The sequence below is a fragment of the Perca fluviatilis genome, chromosome 19, assembly GCF_010015445.1.
Source record: "Perca fluviatilis chromosome 19, GENO_Pfluv_1.0, whole genome shotgun sequence".
Taxonomy (NCBI): Eukaryota; Metazoa; Chordata; class Actinopteri; order Perciformes; family Percidae; genus Perca; species Perca fluviatilis.
The window spans coordinates 25,674,907-25,700,465 of NC_053130.1; the positions used below are offsets into that span (position 1 = coordinate 25,674,907).

The window sequence follows — 25,559 nt, forward strand, 5'->3', positions numbered from 1 at the left end:
GATTGGTTGTTTTTTTATAATTTTGTCAGTGAAGAAAACCATTTTCATTTCTGTTGATTACTATATACTCTGATGATTTATGCATTGTTTACTAAGTGTCTTTGAGCTTTAATTGTATATAAATCAGGACAACACTTTTCCACTCAGCTGGAATTACAGTTAATAACTCAGAGAACATTTTGTATGTTTTTTTTTGTATAAACAATTATTTAAAGAATGTATGTAAAGAGTTTGTTTGACTTTGTTTTCATGAAGTGGATAAGGTATATGAGCAACTATTGGTATTGGGTGTGATATTTATTTCATTTTAGCATTTTATTGATGCAAATCCTTGACATGTAAGTGGACTTCTAAACACACTGACATGAATAAGGTTATATTTATCTTGTGTTTCTGTCTGACACCCAGAATAATATGACTCAGAGCAAACACTTTATTTTTGCCGTCTTTGGATATTTTTCTCCAAAGAGGAAATGTGCATCAGCCTGGACATGCAAAACATTAAACAGCAGTGATACTGAAATATAGAAAACAAGAGAGCAGGAACAACAGCCATTAGCAGGTTAGACACACATCCATTTAAAGGTTTTGGCAGATATACAAAGACTAGACTGCACCATGATTCTAGTCCATGGTATTATGGATGCAGTTTGTTGATGGCAGAGGGCACAAAGCTCCTGCCCAAACAAACTTTTCAACCGGCACTCTCCTGAAAAACAGAAACAAACTTGAACTAACCTCACAGTAAATATTCAACACATGTTGTGGCAAAATTCTCACGGGTCCTGGAAAAGAACAACTTATCCTCCAGTTGTCCGCTCAAGCATACTGCTAATGGGCAGGTAGGGTATAGTGAAGTCAGTCTTTGCTGCTCTGTGCCAACTCTTTAACCCTTTCCCTCTGTGAATCTGACTCCCCCCGTCTTTTACTGCATAAACCAGGAGGTGGGCACTTCTGTTCTGCCTGATCCATGGAGTATGGGTAGTGAGCCATGTGGGCCACGTCCACAGGAGGGCTCGAAATGCTGAAGTAGAGATAATCAATAGTTAATGGGGGCAGCAATGTAATGACAGTGAAGGATGACATTTGAACCTCGGGGAAGGTGTAGCACCAGAGAACAGTCCTGCATGTATGCTGATGGGTGCCCAGGGCAGTTATGAGTTCACAGCCAGCTTCTAATGCTATATTAATGATTTCCTTTTCCAACCTGACACAGGCAGGAGCGAGGGGCCCATTTTTTAGGCTTGCTGCAATCATGCAGTTTTAAAAAAGCAATTTAGAGGTAAATAAGTAAATAAATATACGTTTTCTTTTAGCTGCATAACCACCTGGAAGTTCGTAGCAAATTGGTAGGCAAGGCTGTCACTCAATCCCTGATGAAAAATCACTGCAATACTTTGTCTGTGGTGCCTAATTGTATTTTTTTACTACATGGTATTTTTTAAATAGGCCAGTGTTGTTATCATAAAGCATAATACTTTATAAAACTTTCTGTACTATATACAGTAAATATAGAACATTTTAGTGATTGTTATGGTAAACTTCTGGTTTATGGTTTTTAAAATCTCCTACATTATTACTATAGACTTAAAGGAACTTATCATGTTTTTATGACATACTGAATAGTTTTGGAGACCTTTTGTTGTTTGTTCATCTATTGCATTCCTATAAAAATTATATATATATATATATATATTTTATATTTCTGTGCTGTAAGTTTTTTATATTTCTGTGCTGTAAGTTGTCTGTGTATCTTGATATCTGCATGCAGGGCTGCAGGCTGAGGTCACGTCCTTAGTACTTTCTTGGTGGGATCGTTTGGATTTTAGTTAACATTCTACCAGTTGTGGAAGAAGTCAAAGTAGCAGTACCACAATGTCAAATGTAGCCCACTCCATCACAAGTAAAAGTTTTGCATTCAAAATGGTTCTTAAGTAAGCAAAGTGTACCTAAAGTATAAAAGTAAAAGTATAAGTGCTGATTAGCAAATGCTAGCATGCTAAGGTGGTAAACATGGTAAATATTACCTGCTAAAGATTGCCACTATGAGCATACAGCATGGCTAAGCTGTACCCTCTTTCTTTATCTGTATCTGAAAAGTTACTAGCTGCTGTCAGAGAATTCGTAATAAGCACAATATTTCCCTCTTAAACAGATTGGATGAAGTACAACATTCAAATAGGCCTAATAAAGTAAAGTGCATATAGGCTAGTACATGAGTAGGCTACAAGCACGTATAGTACATGAGTCAGTGCCTGAATTGGACCAAAAAAGGTGCCAGCAGTTGCATGACATGATCATTGCGTGTGTCTTAAGATATATTTATATTTATATGTATATCATGTAGGGGTGACCCCGAATAGTCGACTATTCTAAGGAGCCTGATTCGACCGCGAATCTCACACTTGAAGATTTGCAGGCGATATGGGGGTGCTGAATGTCGGATTTCACATAGAATTGCTTGGTTTCTTCCAATAAATCATGATATATAGCCTATTTTGGAACACATATCAGTCTATGATATCAGCCTATTAATAATACTGTTTATAACAATTTCAAGTAAGGGTAGCCTACTCATGTGGACAAAAGTCCGAGGTGCCGGATGAGTACTGGCCCATTTCAGGCACTGACATGAGTACTTTATTTTAAGTGGATTCCAGTATTTTTAGATTCAATAGCCTAGCCTATATTTAACTGTAACTACCATATTCCAGCAAATAGACAAAAGTCTTCAGCATTTATCTGCCAGAGTTTTATTTCTGGCAGTGTAGAGAAGGCTGTAAAACATTTAGACCTTCATTTTGGTAAATGAAAGAGAAAGACGAACAGTCAACTGAAGAAAGAAAATGGAAAAAGAATGATCATGATGATGAGGGTGGTGGTGTAGGCTATCATGTGTGCGAGGGGGGGGACTCAGTGTTTCTAAAATCCTTGCTATGGCCCTACATGATTCTTGATGGATTACAGTGACAGTTACACTCATTTATTTTTGTTTTTTTACTTCCCTCCTTGTGGAATGTGCTTTAGTCTTTTCTCATTCTACAAATTGGCCAGTGACCGAACGGTGTCACGGAAACGACTTCCTAATTCCAGATAATGAAGTAAAGTCGTTAATCACAGCAGTGCGTGTACCTCGTGGACCGACCTGGGAAACGACTCTAATTGGCAGCCAGTTGTTTCTCAGTGCCCCATCTAGCGGCCGGCCGGCTGAACGTGCCCCCGCCTCTTTTCCCTCCCCCATTTATTAAATTATTTATTTTTTGTCACCGTGAGAAATAAAGTGCCAGTGTATAGCAGGGCACCAGAAGCTGCGCGGCACTTGCAGCGGCGGATCGCCGGACACGGAGGGGAGCGCTTTCACTCACTGTGGCGTTTTTAAAGTTGAGCGCGACACGCTGATGAGCTGCGAGCATCCTCTGGGAAAACTGTGCTTTTGACTGGCTTAGCGAGCGTCAGTTCACATCTCTTCACCACAGATCATTTGTTGCTGTCGTGGCTCCGCTGTCCAACAGTCCGAAGGCTGCGTTTCATCCCAGACGCACTGACGGAGACGCACGCACTCCGAGGATCACAGGTGAATTATAGCCAGCTGCTGTCACTGTTGCTGTGTGGGGACGCGGCTTAATTATTTGTGCATGTTAGGCTAATTTTATGAATGCTGAGGTTTTAACATCAACTTACTTTGCTGTGTTTTCTCTTGAAATGGGTGTATATGTCATGAAGATTTCACTCACCAAACACACAGCAAAGCCACCATGGCTGCGTGGAAATTAAATAGCATCAAAAGCTTTTATATGCAAATAAGCTTGATTTAGGAAACTGATGCAGATTGTTCAAACCTGCAGGGAAAGGCTGTTGCACCTGTGGAGGCTACATAGGTATTAGTGTAAGTGAACTGGGTGGCCGTTTTCTTGCAAATAGGACTGAGGCTGCCGTAAGAAGCATCAGAGAAATTTCAAGTGGCTGCACAAAGACTCTGCCTGCTGCTTACACACTCCAGGATGCAACATCCAGTCTATACACATGCCTCTAACAGGGCTCAGACATATAATACAATTTTCATCATTTCATAAATTCTTTCATGTCCAGAAAAGTTTGATTGATTGATAAAGGTGGTTGAATGATGATATCCTTTTCTGAGAACATAGCTGCTTGTTTTTATGGTGGCTGTTGCTTTTTGCAGTTATGATAGCTTACATTGAGATTTATTCACATTTTTATTTAAATATCACATCTCTGACAAGGAAGAAAGTCACAAAAGCTGCTTGCCACTACCATCATCATCACATCATCATCATCATCATCATCATCATCATCATCATCATCATCATCATCATCTTGTCTTCTCTTCTGTCTGAGTAATATAAAAAGCCGATTTGCACTTTTCTCCTTAATACATTTTCTGCTCCAGACTTCCCCTGGCAGGGCTTTGTGTATGAGCAAATTCTCACCTTGTTCCACCGCACATAATCTTAAGATTATATGACAGTTTTGCAAGGGCTGTTGGTTTTGCATTGCACGTTTAGGCAAACTTTCTTTTGATTTAGGTCACTCGTAAGATTTTCAGTCAGAGGATAAAATTCAATTAGACAGCCCTGCAGCAATCTTCCCTCCCTGGCAGATGGCTTAATACTCTTGGATCCTGCCTTAGTGTCCCTTATTGCTCTAATTGGATTTCATCATTTCACACTGTTTATTTGTATAAAAATGAGTTTTAAAACGTGGCATCATTAATTCAATACATTCTCAGCCCTGTCAGATCCAAGCCCACTAGCCACCACTGTCTAAACATTTCACATCTCGTCCCCCATGATCTGCTCTGTCATAAACTGAAGTAGACCTCAAAGTAAATTGTTGCGTTCCCCGTGTTGCCATCGATGGCATGTTGGGATGTTGGAACAGTTTAAGTAGGAGAATCTGTAATGTGCAATAAATGAAGTGCAGGCAGCAGCGGAGAGGGCGTATTGTCTGTCTGAGTTAATTCCAGCCCTGAGGAGATGGTTTTCCTCTCAATGACATCCAGTTAGATTTTTTATTTTTATTTTTTACAGAGGGGCATCACAGGAGTTTTATTCTCCAAGACAATGTGGATGTGGATGTTTGCTTGTTTTAGGGGCTCATTGTCAGACTTAAACTGTGTACACTTAAACAGAAATCCAAACAAGAAGGATGCTGGGAGCCTCAGCACTGCTGTATCACTTGTTTGTTATAATTTTCTGTCACCATGAAGCTTTTCAGGCAGGACAAATTCGCACATTTGCAAATATTCTTTTATGGAGACCAAACGGTAATTAGAAATAAACAAATAGATTTAAAAAAAGCTTGTGTGTGGAAAATTCCTGGAGATGAGAGCACTGCCTCGGTACATTTGGCCCTATTTATAGCATCGTTGTGTGAGTGAAACAGCTATCAATCTCCCTGGAAGAAACCTTTCGTGACATCAAAGTATAAAGCGAGGAGGCAGGTCAACCTTTACACCACCACGCTTCGTGTTATTGAAGCCTTGCCAATTCCATCTATATGAATAACAGTATCTTATTACTAAAGGTAGAGCTAAAATTTCACTCCGAGCTCAGGTTGTTGTGTCAAGACTTGTGGGCCTCATTCGCTCTGCTGGGTAATGAAAACGACAATAATTTATGAGTCATAAATCAATGCGATGGTGAGCATCATTGAACCGTGAACTAACAGCCAGGTTGAGTCTCTGCTTGATTAATCATTGTTGCTGCACCTCAGTGGTCAAAGCGGCTGTGTTCAATAGCCTGAGATGTAAACAGAACTTTGGCCTTTGACAGAGGGATTTATATTTCCAGTGACGATAATGACTGAACCTGCTCCTGCTGGCAAACACTGAGGCTAATGCTGGGTTCATTCTCACAAGTGCAGGAAGCCAGTGCAACATTTAAATGTCAGTAAAAAAAAGTAATAGCACAGGGCCCACAGCATTTAAATTTGCGATATTGATAGAGGAGCAGCTTAACAAAATACAACTTTATTGTTGTGAAGTTAGCCATTTATGGCAGAAGATTGTAATTTTCTGCTGCTGCATGGTTGCAATTCCAAAGTAACATCTTCAGAATATGTGATAATTACTGAGTCCAGAAAATCCACATGTGGAACTTTCTGAAGACAGAACTGAAAAAAAAAAAAAAAAAAATATATATATATATATATATATATATACATATATATGTAGAGGAGTAAACCTCTGAATATGGGCGCGTGCTCTACCAGGTGAGCTACCCAGGCGCCCAGAACTGAAATATTTGAGCAAAAGAGAAACCTTTTTAAAAAAAATCTGGTACTATTGATGACGGTCTGGTCACTTTGACTTGACTGTGATTACTGGAACTTGCAGCATTCATTATCCTTACATTTGACCTAATTTATACATATATATGTCGGTATATATATATATATATATATATATATATATATATATATATATATATGTAATTCGTACTTTTGCACAGTATTGTATATATATATATATATATATATATATATATATATATATATATATATATATACAATACTGTGCAAAAGTACAGGTGTGAAAAAAATGCTGTAAACTAAGAATGCTTTCAAAAATATAAATAATTATTGTTTATTTTTATCAATTTACAAAATGCAAAGTGAGCGAACAAAAGAAAAATCTTTTGCCTTCAAACCAGCATCAATTCTTATAGGTACTTGCAAAAAGTCAGGGATTTTGTAGGATTGTAGTCAGGTGTTTGATCAACCAATTATAGTATATAGGTAGTTATACTGCATCAGCAAGGCCTCTCCCAGACAAATATTTCAAAGCAAACTGGTGTTTCAAGATGTGCTGTTCCAGCTCTTTTGAAAAAGCACAAAGAAACGGGCAACGTTGAGGATCGTAGACGCAGTGGAGCTGGGTTGCAGAAAAATGGCAGCAGGTGCTCTGGACTAAGGAATCTAAATAAATGTGAAATATTTGGCTGTAGCATAAGGCAGGTTGTTCGCCGAAGGGCTGGAGAGCGGTACAATAATGAGTGTCTGCAGGCAACGGTGAAGCATGGTGGAGGTTCCTTGCAAGTTTGGGGCTGCATTTCTGCAAATGGAGTTAGAGATTTGGTCAGGATTAATGGTGTCCTCAATGCTGAGAAATACAGGCAGATACTTATCCATCATGCAGTACCATCAGGGAGGTGTATGATTGGCCCCAAATTGATTCTGTAGCAGGACAACAACCCCAAACATAAGCTAAGGTCATTAAGAACTATCTTCAGCGTAAAGAAGAACAAGAAGTCCTGGAAGTGATGGCGTGGCCCCCACAGAGCCCTGATCTCAGCATCACCGAGTCTGTCTGGGATAACATGAAGAGACAGAAGGATTTGAGGAAGCCTACATCCACAGAAGATCTGTGGTTAGTTCTCCAAGATGTTTGGAACAACCTACCAGCAGAGTTCCTTCAAAAGCTGTGTGCAAGTGTACCTAGAAGAACTGACGCTGTCTTGAAGGCAAAGGGTGGTCACACCAAATATTGATTTGATTTAGATTTCTCTTCTGTTCATTCACTGCATTTTGCTAATTGATGAAAATTAACTATTGACACTATCAACACTTTTTGAAAGCATTCTTAGTTTACAGCATTTTTTTTCATACCCGCCTAAAACGTTTGCACAGTACTGTGCATAATTTAGTGTTTTCCCCCCAAAAATGAATCTTCATTAAAATCCAGACCGATAGAATTGTTTGTGGGTTTGCTAATTTTGAAAACTATGAAGAGTAAAAATACACAGTGGTGAAACAAGAAATAAGCATGACATGTTTTACATACTGCTTATGTAGCTAAATAACAGTGATAGCGCCCTATATTATATCTACAATGACAACATTGCCTGACAAAGATCTGATATTTGCAATCTTGTTGGCATTGGCTGATCGACTTTAGGAAGAATCCCCCCACCCTCTCTCCCCCCCTTATTAACGATCAAGCTATCGAAGTAGTGAAGCAATACAAATACCTCGGTATTATAATAGATGACAAACTCACCTTCGAGCCTCGAGTTGACGCTGTCTGTAAAAAATCACACCAGCGCATGTTTTTTTATCGTAAACTTCGCAATTTTAATGTCGATAAGACCTTTATGAGGATGTTTTATTGTTGTTTTATTGAAACTATTCTTTCTTTTGCCTTTGTGAGCTGGTTTGGGTCCCTCACTCTTAAAAACAAAAACAGGCTGCAATACATAACTAAAGTGTGTGGCAGAATTTCCCCCAACTCTCTGACTGACTTAAAATCGCTATATGAGACAAAGACCCTAAAGAAGGCCCAGTCAGTCCTGGCTGATATAAACCACCCCCTGAACAGCTACTTGATCAGTCCTTCCAGAAAAGAGTTTTTTTGTGATTGTTGTGGGCAAAAATCCTTGATTAAGTGGCACGTTTTCTTAAAAAATGCGATGAAATATGTGGGATATTTATGCAATTTTATGCGATGAAATTGCAGGAACTTGCAAAAACTGCGGTTTGATGAAAAAGAGAAGAAAAAGTGATTCCCTCAACACCCTGCTTGTTTTTTAAAACTTTATTTAAAAAAATTGTTTAAAGATATTCAGTCATCGCAATACGTAAACAAATAAGATACAAAAATATATACAAATAATATAATATGAAAGTAAAAATAAAAGTAATAGTCTAAACAGAGGGAAATCTAAAAGATACAAAAGAGACAGACTTTCAAAAATTGTTAATAATATAGACAGCAGGAGCACTTAAATAAAGAAATTTGAGTAGACATCAGATATTAAGATAGCTTTCTTATTGGATACCAACTTAAGAGACTCAAAGTACATGTCAAATTCAACCTCCAACACCTGCTTTTCGATGAAGTACACGTCACTTCATAACGTCACTTCATAACGTCACTTCATAACGTCACTTCATAACGTCACTTCATAACGTCACTTCATAACGTCACTTCATAACGTCACTTCATAACGTCACTTCATAACGTTTCCATGGCAACAGAGAAGTAAACGCAACATTTTTCAACTTTCTGCTAATATATGTGACTTTTTTGCAACAAAAATGCGGGGATTATGAAATCATGCAAGCCCCGCATATTTTGCGCGGAAATTGGCAATTTATGCGGTGAAAGTGCGGCATATTTGAAAAAATTTGGCCCCCGCATAAATATGCGGACTTTGGCTGATTATGCATTGAATTATGCGATTGCATAAATGCGTTTTTCTGGAGGGACTGCTTTATGTTGTTGCCGTCTGGCCGCAGATTCTGTCTGCCTAAATGCAGGACAAACAGAAACAAAAACTCTTTTGTTCCTGCTGCTATAGGTTTTGTTAATAATTCAATGTGAGATGTGGACTTCTTGCCCCTCGGGGATAATGAAGACTCCTTGACCTTGACCTACTTTCTTGTTGTTAGGGGTGTATAAATATTAATAATTGCTTATTTTTCCTATGAAACATCTTCACATCTTCTACATCTTCATATACAATAGACAAAATATAGAAGTGGTAACTTGCCACAAACTTGGCTTGCATACTTGATAAAAGTGACAACGTAAGGAAATGTACATAAAGCATTGTTACTACACCAAAAAAAGAAGTATTTCATGTTTTTTTTATGTTGAATGGGCTATATATTTTCTTTGTTTGCCAAATAAGTCCTTCATAGACAAATACATGTATAGTATGTTATCCTACATAGTGACATTACTCATGTTTGGGGTCAGTTAGACCTCTTATGAACAAACCTATAAAGAGTTATACAACTCCAATACAATGAACCTGTTTTTGATTTGGGAAGGTGCTGCTGCATATAGTCAACTCCAGTCACAAGTATAGAGTAGATGAAAATCTATTTGTTACACAGCAGGAGCCTCTGAGACCCCAGACAGAAATAATGTGTCATTTTCTGGAACATACTGTAGCAAGCACATCTGTGAATCTAACACTAGTATATTTATAAGTCACTGAAGGACTGTCTGCCTCCCTTATTGATACTGAGTTCTAATGATGGACTGTTGTATTTCATGGAAATAATAGCAGCTTTCTCCGCTGCTGCGTATCCAGCAGAGGCCTTCCTGCTGTTGAACCTGTCAGGCCTGAGGTTTGAACCGATAACTTTCACATCTTTGGTCTGAGCTCCGACTGTTCGTAGCCGGCTTCATGGAGGAGGATTAGAAACTCATTGTACCACTTGACCATTCAACTTTGATCATATGAGCGCAGATGTTTTAGTAGGACATATATTTAAGATCTATATTTCACTCCAGGGGTGTGTAGTTTGTTTGCCAGTTCTCTCAAACACACACACACACACACACACACACACACACACACACACACACACACACACACACACACACACACACACACACACACACACACACACACACACACACACACACACACACACACACACACACTCTCTATCACTTCTCACAGCTTCAGCTTGCATCATTATTTATTAATCAAAATTCAATTTAAAAAAACACTTTAGATTACAATGTAGCACATCAGCAAAGCTAAGGAGAGGTCTTGGTTTTATTAGAGTTATTATAATGCATGTTTAACTACGGGTAGGCTTTCTGAAAACTGTTTTCCAACCTATCAGAGCGCAGTACAAACTGCATGTTTTTGCATTTTGAAATTCACAAGAATTTGACTGAGTTTGTTTTAAATTGTTCCTATATTTGCATATTTCTTTTTTAATGTACCATTTTTGGCTTAACTTATATGCCATTTTATCACTTCATGCCACTTGGTAATAGCTTGGACCACTTGGAACCATGCAGAGTCCTTTCAGTTGGTGAAAAGTTGTGGAAACAGTGAAACCACATGCCCACTTGGCTCTGGGCGGTTAATAAAGGTGACTGTTCCTCAAGACTAAAATATACAGCTTATTTTAAATAAGTGTTTATTTTCCAGAGATAATTGTTTGGAGCTGACAAGTGTTAATTGGAGAGTTGTTTTTCCACTTTCAGAGCTGATTTTTTTTTTGTTGCTCTGAAGTGGGTGTTCAAATGTGTCAGACGTGTGAATGAACTCAGTGATGCTGGCTTATATAAACTCTGGTGTGCTGCTGATTGATGGCTAGAATCAGTACAAGGCTTCACAGAGCATGGGCCGTTTCGGGTGCAGAGTTTCAGAATCTGTTGTTAGTTAAAACAGAGAGTTTCTACATCAGCTTTCAGATATCTTAAACAAGACTTTACAGAACCATGGTTGCAGTTTATCAAAAATGATTTGCTCATTACACGCAAATTAATACTTCACAATTGGTCTGTGTAATAGTCCATAGCACAAGAGTCTACCCTATGCTGCAGAGATGTGTAGAGACTGTGTTGTATCTTTTTTCTTTCCAGCCAAACTGACTGCAAATATTCAAGATAGAGCAATGAAGCAAAAAAAAATAAAAAAAAAGATCTGCAGGGCTTTAGGGCAAAGATAAATCCATGACCTTTCTCCAAATGGCTTATATGCAACACTTTAAATGCATGAAGTTTGTAATCACTTGAACCTGAGGAGTGGTAAGAAATGGTATCCACAAAGGCATATATATATATATATATATTAAAAAGGACATAATGCATGTTTCAAGCCTGCATGTAATTTATGCTGTGTGGCTGAGAATTAATTTGACATTTAGAAAAGATGACATCTGTATTAAAGATGGCATTAGGCTGTAATGAATGTAGGACATCATTTAATTTGCAGATCCAGAGCATCAACATAAGGTTGTAAAGGTTTCGTTTTTATGGAATAAAAAAAAATAATAATACGCATAATATGAATATGGTTACAGTTTTTCTATATTCAGACCCAAACTAACAATGTGCAGTCTGCCTCTCAGTACTTGTTTGTAGAATTTCTCACACTGTGTGTTGCACTAAGCTCAGAGTCCATTAATTTCTGCTGAGGGCGTGATTCTTTAAAAATGGTCACAAATATAGTTTCTATTTTCAAGAAGGCTTTGTATTTTTGTTTTTTAAACAGCAGGGCACAGTAGTTTCAAGCAAAAGATATTTAAAAATAATTAAACACTGGATTTGTTGGGGGACTATTTTAAGCCAGGGTCCAAATTAGCTCTGTAAAATGCATTAATCCTTCATAGTAGCATTTATATACGTTGCAATGCTAACATGTTCACACAAGGGGTATTTCCATGTGAATTTGCTACATTTGTGCTAAGCGCTGAGCTAAAACAACCTACCAAGTCATAAACTGGCAAAATTACACAACCACCAGTGGCTTTTACATACTGAGAGTAGGAGTCTGTGAGCCACTGAATATAGCCTATGGCAAGTGGAATAACACTTTGTACATGCGGAGAACATCAGTGTGGCTCATTGATGTGTTTTTGAACTACAGTGGAGCAGGAGGAGTGAGCTAAATTAGGCTTTTGATATAACCACAATACTACTTGTTAGTAGGATCAATGTGTTGGTAGTTCTTGTCTGTTAACAGTGAGAAAAAATGTCTATCGGCAGCCTAGGTCTTTAAGATAGCCTACTGTGGTGCTGTGGCTAGTTTGTGCCCAGTTGACAACCAGCCTAAGGGCCACCCAGTACTCAGTCCTGAAAGAGAGCACAGTACAGCACAGCACAGAGGCAGCACAGCACAGAGGCAGCAGCAGTTGCAGCAGCACTGTGACAGCTAGTAACAGCTGTTAAGGTGGAGAGGTGAGGCTGAGAAAAGCCAAATGAGGTCCTTTTACTAATGAGGCCTGGACTCATCTCTCTCTCTCTCTCTGTTTCCCTCTCTCTCTCTCTCTCTGCCCCCCCCCCCCTCTCTCTCCTTGTCTCTCTCAGCTGCACCAGCGTTATCGGTATGCACCTCGTTTCTGCTTCCTCTCCGTTCCACAGCAGCTCCAAGGATTCGGCCTCAAACATAGCAATTCAGCTAAAACACCGCACAAATACCACTGGCGTGCCAGCAGTCAATTTCAGCCCTTTTCCCTCAGACTGCATCAGAATTCATGAATATCAAAATGCATGACTTAAAACATGTAGAGAGACTTTGGCTCTGTAGTTGGAGCTGGTTAGAATTAATGCGGCTGGTTGTCCCAGCATTATCTCTGTCTTTCTGTGTATTACCAGACGTATTTGCTTACGGCTTATTTAATGCTTACTAGTTGCTCTACACCTCCTGTTTAGGGCTCCCAATCGCTCTGTTGGAAATTAGCTGTGTGCACTGAGTTTGACAAGTTAATCAATATGGTAAACTATTCATAAACAAGCACAGGCAGGAGTTTACATGTAATTGTTGAGTCAGTCAATATGGAGTGATCTCACCTTTCAAAATGAGCTATAAATGTCAACACGACGGCAGCCCGTTAAACGGAGCTCAGCGATGACACCGAACATTTGGTGAGGAGGAAATGAATGGAAGTAGGCCATCGAATGCAGCAACGCATCATAGCAGGCATTTGAATTTCAAGACGCCGCAGTAAATCAAGTTAAGCAACAGACAAAAACAAAACACACTGACTGCAGCTTTTCAAAAAATGTGCAGTCTCTGCAATGCCTGCAGTTGATCCTGGGATTACTCTTGGCTTGAGCTGGTGTACATTGACTCCTCACGTTGCTGAAAACTGTAAAGAAAGAGATGTGCTTTTACTTTTGATTAAAACAAACCAATGAGATATTTAGTATGCTTCTTTTAGAGAAAGGTTTTTTTTAAAGATTATTTTATTATTAATCTTAAAAAATCTTTTATTATATTTTTATTATTTAGAGAGAGGGGGAAGACATGCAGGAAATCATCACAGGTCAGATTTGAACTCTGGACCTCTGTGTCGAGGCATAAACCTCTAAATATATGTGCGCCTGCTCTACCCACTGAGCCAACCCGGCCACTAGAGAAAGTTTTGATGCACATCGACACTTTGCAAAAGATCTGGCTTTATTTTGAAATTGATATGGCTTCTTCTGTCAGCTATAGCAGATTCATCTTTCCAGACTGGAATTATGTTCTATTTTCAAATCAATTTCTGCTTTTGTACAGTTAACTGTGATTCTTTTTTTTTTTTTTTTTTTTAATCAGACATTGATCCTGATTCTTTGTTCCATAGGAAGAGCAGGAGCTTAAGAGTGTTAGATTCAGGTCCTTTTTTGGGCCATTTTCCGTTTACTCTGTCACTGCTGGGAGTGATTGATGCAGGGAAGTGTTACAGTAGGAAGCAGTATTGATTTCCTAACACAGCCCTATGAATACTCCCTTTCCTGATGATCCAATTCACAGGCTTGCGTCACACTCAGCGGGATGCTTGCTTGACATGATGGAGCAGTGCTCCAAAGTCGGCTGAATTCCCCGCACTGCTCTAGAGGCTAAATGAAACAATCCCCCCGCCTGGGATAAAAATTGACAAAATACAAAGCGCATAACCCCAGTTTAATTTTCTCTTTCCAGATGGACTGGCTCACACCTGAGATGTGAAGTGTGTTATGTGATCCAAGGTGTTTTCCCACCTCGCTGGTGGTGGGGAGAGATGCTGCACTCCGTTGCCATGACAGCAGAAGTTCTCTTTGTTCTTGGGTTTCTGATGAGCGGTGCTCAGTGTAATCCTATAGCAACCTTACCAGCGAGCCGAGAACGTCTGGAAAGAGTGTTGACCCAAGCCAGGGAGGACGGACATCAGGACGAGCAGGCCCCCGAGGAGCCGCTGAGATACGGCGCTCAGCAGCGGCCGGAGGAAATCAATGCTTTGAGCTCCAACAGGAATGCTTCGAGCCGCGCCAGGCTGTACCTCAGCTCCCAGACACGAGGATCTAAAGGCGGGAAGCCTCAGGAGCTGTGGACTGAAAAGGACAGCCTGAATCAAATAGACGAGGGCCCCACCAGTGACGTCACGCTCTCCCTGGACGCCATCGACGAGTACGCCTACCCAGACTACAGGGGGAAAGGCTGCATGGATGAGAGCGGCTTTGTGTTCGCCATCGGCGACCAGTTCACCCCGGGCCCTTCGACGTGCCCTTGCCTCTGCACAGACGAGGGCCCTCTGTGCACCAAGCCAGAATGTCCCAAAGTTCACCCTCGCTGCATTAAAGTGGACACTAGCCAATGCTGCCCGATGTGCAAGGAGAAAAAGAACTACTGCGAGTTCCGGGGCAAGATCTACGCCTCGCTAGAAGAGTTTAAGGTGAGCTCATTAGCTGCATTCACTCATTTTTGACATGCTTAAACTTGAAAGAAGTGCTGACAGAACACTGCTGGCTGTTCAATGGAGTTCATCACAGGCACTACACAGAAACTAAAGTTACCTTGCCTCACAGCATGCAAGCGAGCAGGCAGGCAGATTTATAATGGCAAAGGTCAGCACTTGTCTTTTTTTTTTTCCTCACACAACGCCTGAATATTACCGGAGGCTGACTTTAGCAATGCCTGCTTCAGCAGAGTGTTTCCATATTCAGTTTGTTGATACACATGACAGAGTTTCAGTTATAGTAATGTTACAACTCTGCAGAGCACGCTGCTGCATGTGGGTGTTTGTGAAGAGACACAGAGATACATCAACGTGATCTTTCATGTTTCGTCTTCTGACACCTCTTTAAAAAGGCTTGACTCAGGATTGCACCGCAATCTTGGTTATATCTACATGTACCTAATACTTCTCGTTACCTTGGCGAGTGTCTCAGCAGGAGGTTAAGGCTAATATGGGATGTTCCTCCTCTAATTCACTGTGTTAGCGACAGCTCAATGTCAAGTCTCAATGTCAGGAAGCTCTACTTTCTTAAGAGACATACGTCAGCCTTTGTGCTGTGTGGTGGGGGTGGGGGTGGGGCTACTTTGAAACTAAGCAACAGGCAGGGTTTTTTTTATGCTTGATTGCTAAGTTCTTGGGCTTTGTACTAAGTGCTGCCTCGCTCCATTTTACACAGTGGAGTGCCATGCGGAGGCGCAGGCCTCTGCAATCTACAGCAGCGCTGGCGGAATTAACCTCTGCTCTCTTGTTGAGATTAAAGGTGTATGGCTTCACACGAGCGGCAGCTAAATGAAGCCTTTTGCAGTAAAATCTAATTCAAACTATCAGTCCCGGCTTTTGTCCCACATTTTTTTTATTTCCAGACATACAGGAATGTTTGGATAACCCATCATTTCTAATGTCTCTGTTCACCCACCAAGAAAATAGGAAACATCTTTCTTTTGTTTCCCATTGCTATTGATTTTTCCATATCCTCTGATTGGATAGGGAAGTTCAATTCTCGACTGGGCTCTCTCTCAAAGGCATTCATTGGCAATGAAGGTTAGAAGGATGCGACTTCCCTATAGATTGTGTTGTGACGTTGAATGCACATTGTATTAAACAAGCCAGACAGGCAGGAGTATTTTGTGTGTGTGTGTGTGTGTGTGTGTGTGTGTGTGTGTGTGTGTGTGTGTGTGTGTGTGTGTGTGTGTAAAGACAGAGAGAGAGAGAGAGAGAGAGAGAGAGAGATAGAGAGAGAGAGAGAGAGAGCAGTGTAAAAAGAGAGACAGACACTGAGACAAACAAAGAGCCAGACACATAGATAACAAGAAATGAATCAAGAGGAGAAGACTCTTTGTTGTCTGTGTGTGTGTGTATCTGTGTGTGAAAGGTGTATAAGGGTGTTAATTACTATTTCTTCTCTGCTATCCAGGTGTCTCCATGTGAGAAGTGCCGATGTGAGCCAAGTGGGGAGGTGTTGTGCTCTGTGGCAGCCTGCCCTCAGACTGATTGTGTGGATCCGGAGTACGAGCCCGATCAGTGCTGTCCCATCTGCAAGACTGGTGAGCAGAGACAATTTCTTTGAAAAATAAAACTACTAATAAAATACTTTATTCAAGTACAACCAGTCTGCTAGTGGTGGCTGCGGAGCAGCTCAACTCAGAGCAGACTAGTGTCAAATGTTTTTGCTCAAGGGGACCTCAACAGGAGTTATGAGGGCAAGCTAGCATGATGGTAATTTTGCTGATGCAAAGCATGCAGCATGCTACACTGCAGTGGTCGCAGTCTCTTGCCAGAGATTTGAATTAATTTGATCTATTTCAGTGAAGTCACACCAAAAAAATTAGGTTAATCAACATGCTTATGTGACATTTTTAGGTCTTAATTTCTTGTAATTACCCAGTTTATCTGAGGGAGGCTGCCTATGTTCCAAATATGTCGCTACCGTCTGGTACAGAAAATTGAGGTCCACTTGTATTTCTTCTAGTAGGGGTTGGAGGTTTATGATCTTGTTGGTTTGAAATGCTTTGGCCTGTCGGAGAAGAAGGAATTCAGCAGCTCAGAGTCGATTATCTGAAGTTGTTTCGGATGATTCCAGACAGCATGTCCTAGATTATGTCCCCTTGTTTTCTTGGTGTGTGACTCTAATGCAACATGGCAACGTCAGCAACATTGCTTCCTTCAGCAAAAAGAATGATGACTTGCTATATGTATCTCTGACTTGGAATCTTAACGTGGCGCAGGCTGTATGGTATAAACAAGAGCAAGCAATCTGCATTTAGACAAAATCCCTGTGATAGTGACACGTTATACAGTATGCTCCACAAAAAAAGGCTTCATCTGTATGAGCCACTGTATGACATTACTGTTTGAGTAAAACTGCAAGCAAGATATTTAGATTTTCATGCTGTTTGTTGGAACTGAGCATTTACACTCTTAATGATGAACACAAGAGAATTAGTAAAATAACATTGTGCAAGTGAATTTGTAAAAACAAGGTTGATCCTCGAAAAAGACACAAAAAAAAATACAAACACATAAACTGGATGAAATAAACCAAATGTCCACAACACGACTCATTCAGCTTATAAGATAAGAATGATAAAACTATTGATCCCACAGCAGGGAAATTCACTTGTTACAGCAGCTCAAGAGTCAGAAAGCAAAGAAAAAAAGTGATTGAGAGATATATAAAAATGAAACAAGATAAAGCAAAACATAAATAAAATTAAATAAAATCTATATGCACCTTTCACTTACTGCATACAGATATGTCCACGATGAATATTTGGACCCATAATTGTAAGACACACATGGTGTGTACCATTGTGCTAGTAAAAAAAGAGACTGTAGGCCTATATCTATTCAGGAAAAACGCAGGATATGACTACCATCTACTTAGTTCATTTTTAATTACATCCAGAATATCCCATGAGCATTATTCATCTATCATTTTAGAGTCATAAAACATTATAGACATGTAATGACTTTCCGTGAGTAGTTATCAATCAAAAGTTGTCCTGCTCAAATTAAAAGTCTGTCTAACAACCTCCAGAGATAAGTTGAAAACATTGGTAGTCATGGAGCGTTACTCACTCTATTAATATTTGCCTGTTGTAATCTTGGGGAATACTGTACATGTTGGTCCTTTGTTCCCAATTTCTTTTTTTGCTGCTCACCAACTTTTTAGATATGCACATATTGATCATGCTGAAAGTGCTTTGTGCAGAGTTTGGGCAGCGCTCCATGCTTTCCCCTGTGAAATGCTCAGTGGATTTGCTGGGTTACATCCGCAGGCACTGTGTCTAGGAGACAGATGTAGACACAGTACCATACTCTATGTGCATAGATGTGGCAGACTGAAGAGAGTGTAATCAAAAGTCCCACCAAATCCAAGGGCTCATTCAGCCATTGAGGATTTTCACTTTTAAGACGGCATCATTCCCTATTACCATAAGATTACCACACATTACCATTCAATAAACAGAGCTCACTGTGTTTGAGACGCCAAGGCACTACACCGATTTTACACACCTAAAATAGTTGACTCATCATGAGGAGTACTACTCAGCCTGTGAAAACACCAACAGCTGTATAATGTCTTTGGAGGAGTTTTCTAAACCTGCACTAAATTGGGGTTGTGGAGTTTGAAATATGTGGGCTGTAGTCTCGCTTTGCCAGACCATCCTCCAAGGCGCTGCAAAAGAGGGTCTGGCTAGTCCAAACAGCATTCCGGGATGGGAAAAAATCGTGCTCTGGCTTATTGGCATTTCTTTAAACCAATCACAATCGTCATGGGCGGCGCTAAGCACCGCATGGAGCCGCTGCAAAGTAGCTTTGGGAAGGAACTTGTTTTGGTGGAACGTGTACATTCAAAGGTTGTTTTAGTCGTGTGAGAGAAAACTCAGATTGGACAGATAGTCTAGCTAGCTGTTAACCTACCCTAACTGGAGCAGTTAACCATAGTCCATAGAATGCCGGCGTCCATAGACATCGGCGAAAAGACATGCATCCAGTCGGAATTTCCTGTGGCACCCGAGCAGTCCCGGAAGTGGAACGTCGTGGATATAGACTATGTGGGCTATAACCAGGCAGAGAAGTGTTTAATACAGTTGTGAAGTAGGCGTAACAGCTGTTTCTGGAAGTAAAACCCCACTGTAAGTTCTCATTTAAAATGTTTCTTTTAATGGTACCCTCAATGTTGCTCAACCAACACAGGAGTCTCAGGAATGATTTAACAATGCTATATGTTAATGTTATGTGGCCCTCAGTTTAAATCATTTCACCTATGTTTCTGAGAAATTGTTTGGTTTGCCAGTTTGGCATGGTGGACCGCTCTAAAGACTACAATACCCATGAACCTTGACAGAACCTTGTTGCTGTGGAGAAAAAGCCAGTCAGAGGCTTTGTCGTTGAATTTGTTTACAAACCACGGCACCATAGTTGCTGAAAGTAATTTAATTTAGGTTCCAGAATGTATATTTCTTGCAGAAATGCACCTTGGGAGTTGTACTTAACTTCTCCCTCTAATTGTTTATTTAAACAGGCTTTACCTTTGATTTTGTATCAAAGAACCAGATTTCTCTAATGCAGCTGTTCCTCATTTGTACTGATGATTCAACCAGGAAAGTTTGTAGTTTCATTTAGTCACTTGCCTTTTAAGAGACACGTGCAAGCTTCAAAATTCACTAGTGGGGTATTTAACTAGTCTATATCAACGACATTCCACTTCTGGGATTGTTCAGGTGCTGCCGGAATTTCCGCCGGATGTCCCTCTTTTTATATTTTATATTTTTTTTATTAATCTTAACTGCACTGAGGAAGGTCTGGCAATGCGAGACTAACATGATGCTGAACAGTCTCATTCAGCACCACGGACAGCTCCCTGCACGGTCAGGTCTGGCAATGCAAGACCAGGTATTTACTGATGTATTTAATGTCGTAGAGCAAAATAGAAATATCTCTTAAGCTTGTGTTAACCACAGACCTTATTTCAGGCAGCTCATTAAAAAAAAAACAACTATTGACTTTGAGACAACCGTGCAAAAATCTAAACTTCTGGGTTTTAGGACTCCTGCAGCACTCTATAGGGACTAACAGTCAGAATCTATCTCTGCTGCTTTGAGTTTGACCACTCTTTCTTTTTTTTTTGTACCCCTTTAACCTGGTCATTTTCCATCACCCATACACCTGTATGGCACTTTGCTAAATTTTAGAGTAAAAACTTTTAGAGTAAATTTACAGGAACACGGTGATATTTATGAAGATTCAGAAATAGCCATTGGCAGCATTTAGGCCTTATTTGTGCAGCAGTCAGGTTATAGTGTGTTTAAAGCAGTAGCAGGTGAGAATTGTATGTTAAAAATAAGTATATTTTTACAGTTTGTGCCAATCATTTAGCCTAACTTTCTCATTTATTCGCTCCTGCTGGTGTTTTCACATATTCAGGATAGCTGTGAATTTCAGAGCTGTTAATTAGGCAGAGTTGAGTCTCGTTGTGGCAGAATGTGTTCAACAACCTTGTAATGGGCAGGGAATATATCTGGCTATGATTTGTTGAACAGGGCTGATGTGGTTGTCACCATGTAAGCAGGAAGTGTAAACACACTCCGCAATCACCAAACAAATTTGTAAGTGTCAGACTTTGCACAATGCTGGTCACCTTCCACTGGAGTAAATGGAGGTCTCTGCCCGCGAATAATTAATAATAATAATAACATGTCGCTCTGAAGACTCAATTGTCACGTTTACATTTGCATTTGCAGTTCATTTCATGCTAGACTTGACACCTTATAGTAAACATAATAGATAACATGTTCAAAAATGAACTACAAAGGCAGATACCTTATTAAATAATTGGATGATACATTAATCGGACGTAAACTAAATTAAATGAGACATCACTCTAAAATGACAGCACTGATTCTTCCTTCAGCTCCTAACGCTTACACATTAGATTTCACTTTGTCTTTTATTCATGACGCCTCTTTGCCAGGTATTACAGACGCCTTGATTTAAATGATGAGGATCATTGATTGTCAGCTCCCATCTCGCCACCGTTGATCATGCAGTGCTCAATACGAGACAGCGCTGCAGTGGTAGCTCCGTGATGAAATATTGATGATGTAAAATAAGGTTATTGGAGGTCGTCAGAGAGTTCCCGTTCAGGTTGGTGTTGTTGTCTTGTCTACAGATGTTGTTTGAAATGTAGACAGATGTTAAGACCTCCCAGGAACCCTGATGCATCCGAAGTGTCAGATCAAAGCTCAGCTCATTAATGGGAAAGAATTAAATAGTCATCCAGATGTGTAATGTCACCGAAAAGGAAAAGTAAACTGTGTCGTAGAGTTAAAGACTGAGCATTAAAAAAAATATGTAAAAAAAGCGCAGAAAATGGAACAAATGAGGTGAAAGATTGAGACATCGGATCTGTAAAGAGAAAATAACTCTGATTTCTCATTCAACAAGTCATGCTGCCTTTTACCCTTATTACACAGCTAACAGCCCTTCTCCTGTTTACCAGTTTCATAACTATTGATATAAATCACAATGAAGTATTTCAATGTTTGATAAGTTCACTAAATATGTAAACGCATTATCTTGGCCTTTTCAGGCATGCAAAATCAATGCTTATGGCAGCGCACCCTGTCTCAGATGTGCCATTCAGCCTGTATGTGAGGAGACACTTGGGGAACAGCCAGGCGAGGAAGATGAAAGTATCGCTAGCATCCACCCCAGACAGTTGTTCATGAATATCAAAGAACAGCTGCGAATGGAGGCAGGTTCTCATCATTTTTTACTCATTATCTCAAAGCACTGGAACACATTGCAATTAAATGGTTTCATACCCTCTAAAGTTTGTGTCTCGCTCGCCACCATAAAGTTTGATTAAACAATATTGATTAATGCAAAGAACACCTAGTCATTACAAGTCAAAGAGGGAAAACATGCTCTCTATACGTCAGTGTTTTCATTCCTGCTTGAAGTATTATGTTTTGTTTCTACAAAATATAGTGTTCTTTTTTTTGTTTCTACAATAGTGTTCTTTTTTTATTTCTACAATATAGGCGTGATAAGTGTTTGTTGTAAATTCTAAGCCAAGCGTTGTCTCTCTCGCAGTGTCTGCTTTTGAAGAATGCTTAGGGGGAAAAAAAATCTATGCAGGAGAAGCCTCTCTCCTCAGCACCTTGGCCGTGGCTCCCTCCCTCTTGTCCTTTGCTCTTGCAGGGTATTGCCCTGGCAACGTGTGAGGGAACAAGTGGTGCTCTTCAAGACTTAGACATTAGGGTCAACACTAATCTGGGGTGATAAACAGCCTGAACCCGAGCCAAAATCACTTCAAATAGAGCAACACGAGACATGGTAGCCTGGTTACCAAGAGAGATGGAGACTAATTTAAATTAAAAGAGGCATGATTCATAGAGGGTCTTTAAAGATGTGGCAGTTTTTTTTTTTTAAAGGAATACAAATATAAAATACAAAAAAAAAACACGACTGATAGGAAAGTTGTTTATGTGGATGTGAAATAGTGTGGTTTGTCAATTTGAAGCAGCCTCCATCTCATCTTGACACGGAAAAGGAATAGTGTAGCGAGTCAATAAATGCAAAAAGGAATGCTCCTTTTTTTTTATCTATTTTTTATTGTTTTTTAAATTTTTAACATACTGAACAGACAAATAAAATTGAACAAGAACAAAAACCCTCTCCCACCCCCCACCCTCTGCGGCCTTGAGGAAAAAAAAGAAAAAAGAAATCCCACTCTGCCTAGTCACTCTTCTCTAATTCTTGTGGCGCTGAGGTCATTAGGTCTGATATTTGTGCTGCTGTGCTTTTCCACAAGTCTATAGTCGATTACTTGGCTTTGTTAATCCTTGCTGTAGAGAGCTCCAGCATAACTATGTCTAGAAAATACGCCAACCACCGTTTTATACAAAGCGAGTGGGGGGGGAGCCAGCATTGAGCCATCATTTTCTTGGTTGTTGTCGAGCCGGCTAGCCAAACTTTCTTCTGTCTCCCAAGCAGGTGTAATTTAGAGTCGGCATTAAGTAACAAAACAATCGGGTCAGTAAGAAGTCAACTTCCTATCACATCAGATATTATTGATGTTGTTTTATTCCAGAACTCATGCACCTGTTCACACTTCCAGACCATGTGCAGGAAAGTTCCAGTTTGTTCAGGTTGACAGAACGTGCAGTAGGGAGTTGGAATGACTTTAGAGACGTATCTCTTCTGGGGAGTCCAATATGTCCTATGACATATGTTGAAGTGGATAATTCTCATTTTTTAATTGACTGTTCGCTAAACCCTGCTTCCCCTTGTTACTGTTACTGCTACGGCTGTCAAACTTTCCGATAACACGTGGTACATACATAGTTTACAATGATAACAGTGGCAAATTTACTATTTACTATAATTCCCAGTCAGTTTGAAACAATCAATCTTCGTTTTCGTGTTGGCTAGAATGACAAATGTTGTTTGCAGATGTTTTTAAAATGTATCCAGCTAGCACAAGCTAATGTTAACGCTAAAACTCTGTCCGTCTCCAGCTGACTTTATTGCTTCCTGCTGATTACTTTAAAAAACAAACAATTGTAAATGAGTCTTTTATGCGCACATACGATGGCAAAAAGTCTGCATGCGCTACAGCTGATGATCCATAGAAGACATGCAGAGACTGTAAAAGTGCAGCATTGTTTGTGTCCTATAGGGTATAATAAACACAAAACATAATAAAAATGTTGTTCTAAGACAATGCTTCAATGTTTGCATTTTCAAACAGTAAGCTTTTCTTGGACAAGGGAAAAGAATTTGAGGATGAGGAATACCTGATGAGTTTGGCAAACGTAACCGTGTTCAATGCAAATTGCTGCCGTGTAAACTTCCCTGAACCAAATAAAGAGAGAGTTAAGCGAACAGTTCAATTAATAGTACAATTATTGCTTCTTTTTAAAATGCGTTACTTCAGTATACAACAAACATAATGATGACCTGTAATGAATTAAGGTGTGTGTTTTAACATTTTACACAATGACTGTTGGCCATGATGTAATCAGGAATGATAACTAAAAGCCTTTTAGATAAACTGGAGTGGGAAAGTAGGACTTTTTGCATCATTTAATGGATTCACAAAAGGTTATTTTTCGTTTTTCATTTTTCACCTTTTGGTTTTATTATTTCATCACACAGCTACATTTTATTATCTGAAGGTAATTTTCCACAACTGGACTTCAGAGTTATGATTGCAATAGAGAAAGGTCACTATAATGAAGGTAATAGTTAGTCACATTATGTCTTAACAATTACAGGACTGCTGGGTTCACTGAGAGGTTTTCAGCTTTGCTCTGCTAGTTTCGGTGTTAATTTTCTTCTGAATAATAAGTCAACATTAATGTGACTTCCAAATACATTTTTCACAAATACAGAAATGGAGATATTCCAGATTGACGTCAAAGCTTTAAATGTAGTTATACTGTTAAGTAAATCTGTCACCTGGACACCGCTGTGATGGCTAGAGAGCGTTTGTGGCTCCGTCCCTGTGAAGGACATCGGTCGTGACAGTCATGCTACTTGTGTGCAGCTGTGTTGCTCAGCCACAAAGATGATCAGTGGCCGCAGTCACTGGAGACATGCAAATAAACATTCACATGAGGTGGCACTTCCTTAAAAACTCACTTTCACTGTCTTTAATGCGAGGTGGTTTATATTTAAAAGTCTGAACTCGTTTTCACACAGAATCTCTGATAGAAATTATTTATATTGTTGTTAAATCAGTCTCTCTTTGCAAAGTTCTCCCATTTCCTGTCTTTACAAAGCAAGGGCATTTTTTTATTGTGCATTTATAATGCAAATGTACTCAAGAAATGCATTAGCATGAGTGATTTCTGCTATTCTTCTCTTTCCATTACCTTATAATGGAGCTCTGAAGGTTTTTTAACATTTCAGAGTGTCGGGATGTGTCCTCGTTTCCCCGTCCATTATCTGGCACTGCTACAGAGCCAATAGCCACAGGTGCTAATGGCCATGTTTTTCACACGCTGCCCATGCCAACTTCTTACACGCTGTAGCGACAGTTTGGGTCCAACTGTTCGTGAACATGCACAGTCCATTTGTCTCTGCCTCTTGTTAAAAAGCTCTGAAGCCTGATGTGCCTATAAAAATCTCTTTTTTGCCACAGAGAGGCACAGAAAGACAGATAGTGATGGAGAGACAGGGATGTATTATATTAATGAAGCAATGGCAAAAAGGTGGGTGTTATATGAATGGCAGATTAATAGGGTGACAGCAATGAGTAAGCACAGGGGCGCCGAATCCATGCATTAATTAACACAAATGAGTGTCATGCTACTGTGAGTGACTGGCTGACAGGCTGTGGTTTAATCCCA

General features: G+C 39.8%; 1 protein-coding gene across 1 annotated transcript in view; it reads left to right on the top strand.

Moving 5' to 3' along the window:
* Positions 1-3,288: 3,288 nt before the first annotated feature.
* vwc2 (von Willebrand factor C domain containing 2) overlaps positions 3,289-25,559 on the top strand; it is a 29,048-nt gene continuing 6,777 nt past the window's right edge. Inside the window, exons 1-3 of the mRNA XM_039783070.1 lie at positions 3,289-3,574; positions 14,403-15,132; positions 16,610-16,739. Coding sequence (XP_039639004.1) covers positions 14,482-15,132; positions 16,610-16,739 — 781 coding nt within the window. The 5' untranslated portion in view covers positions 3,289-3,574; positions 14,403-14,481. The remainder of the gene's footprint in view (positions 3,575-14,402; positions 15,133-16,609; positions 16,740-25,559) is intronic.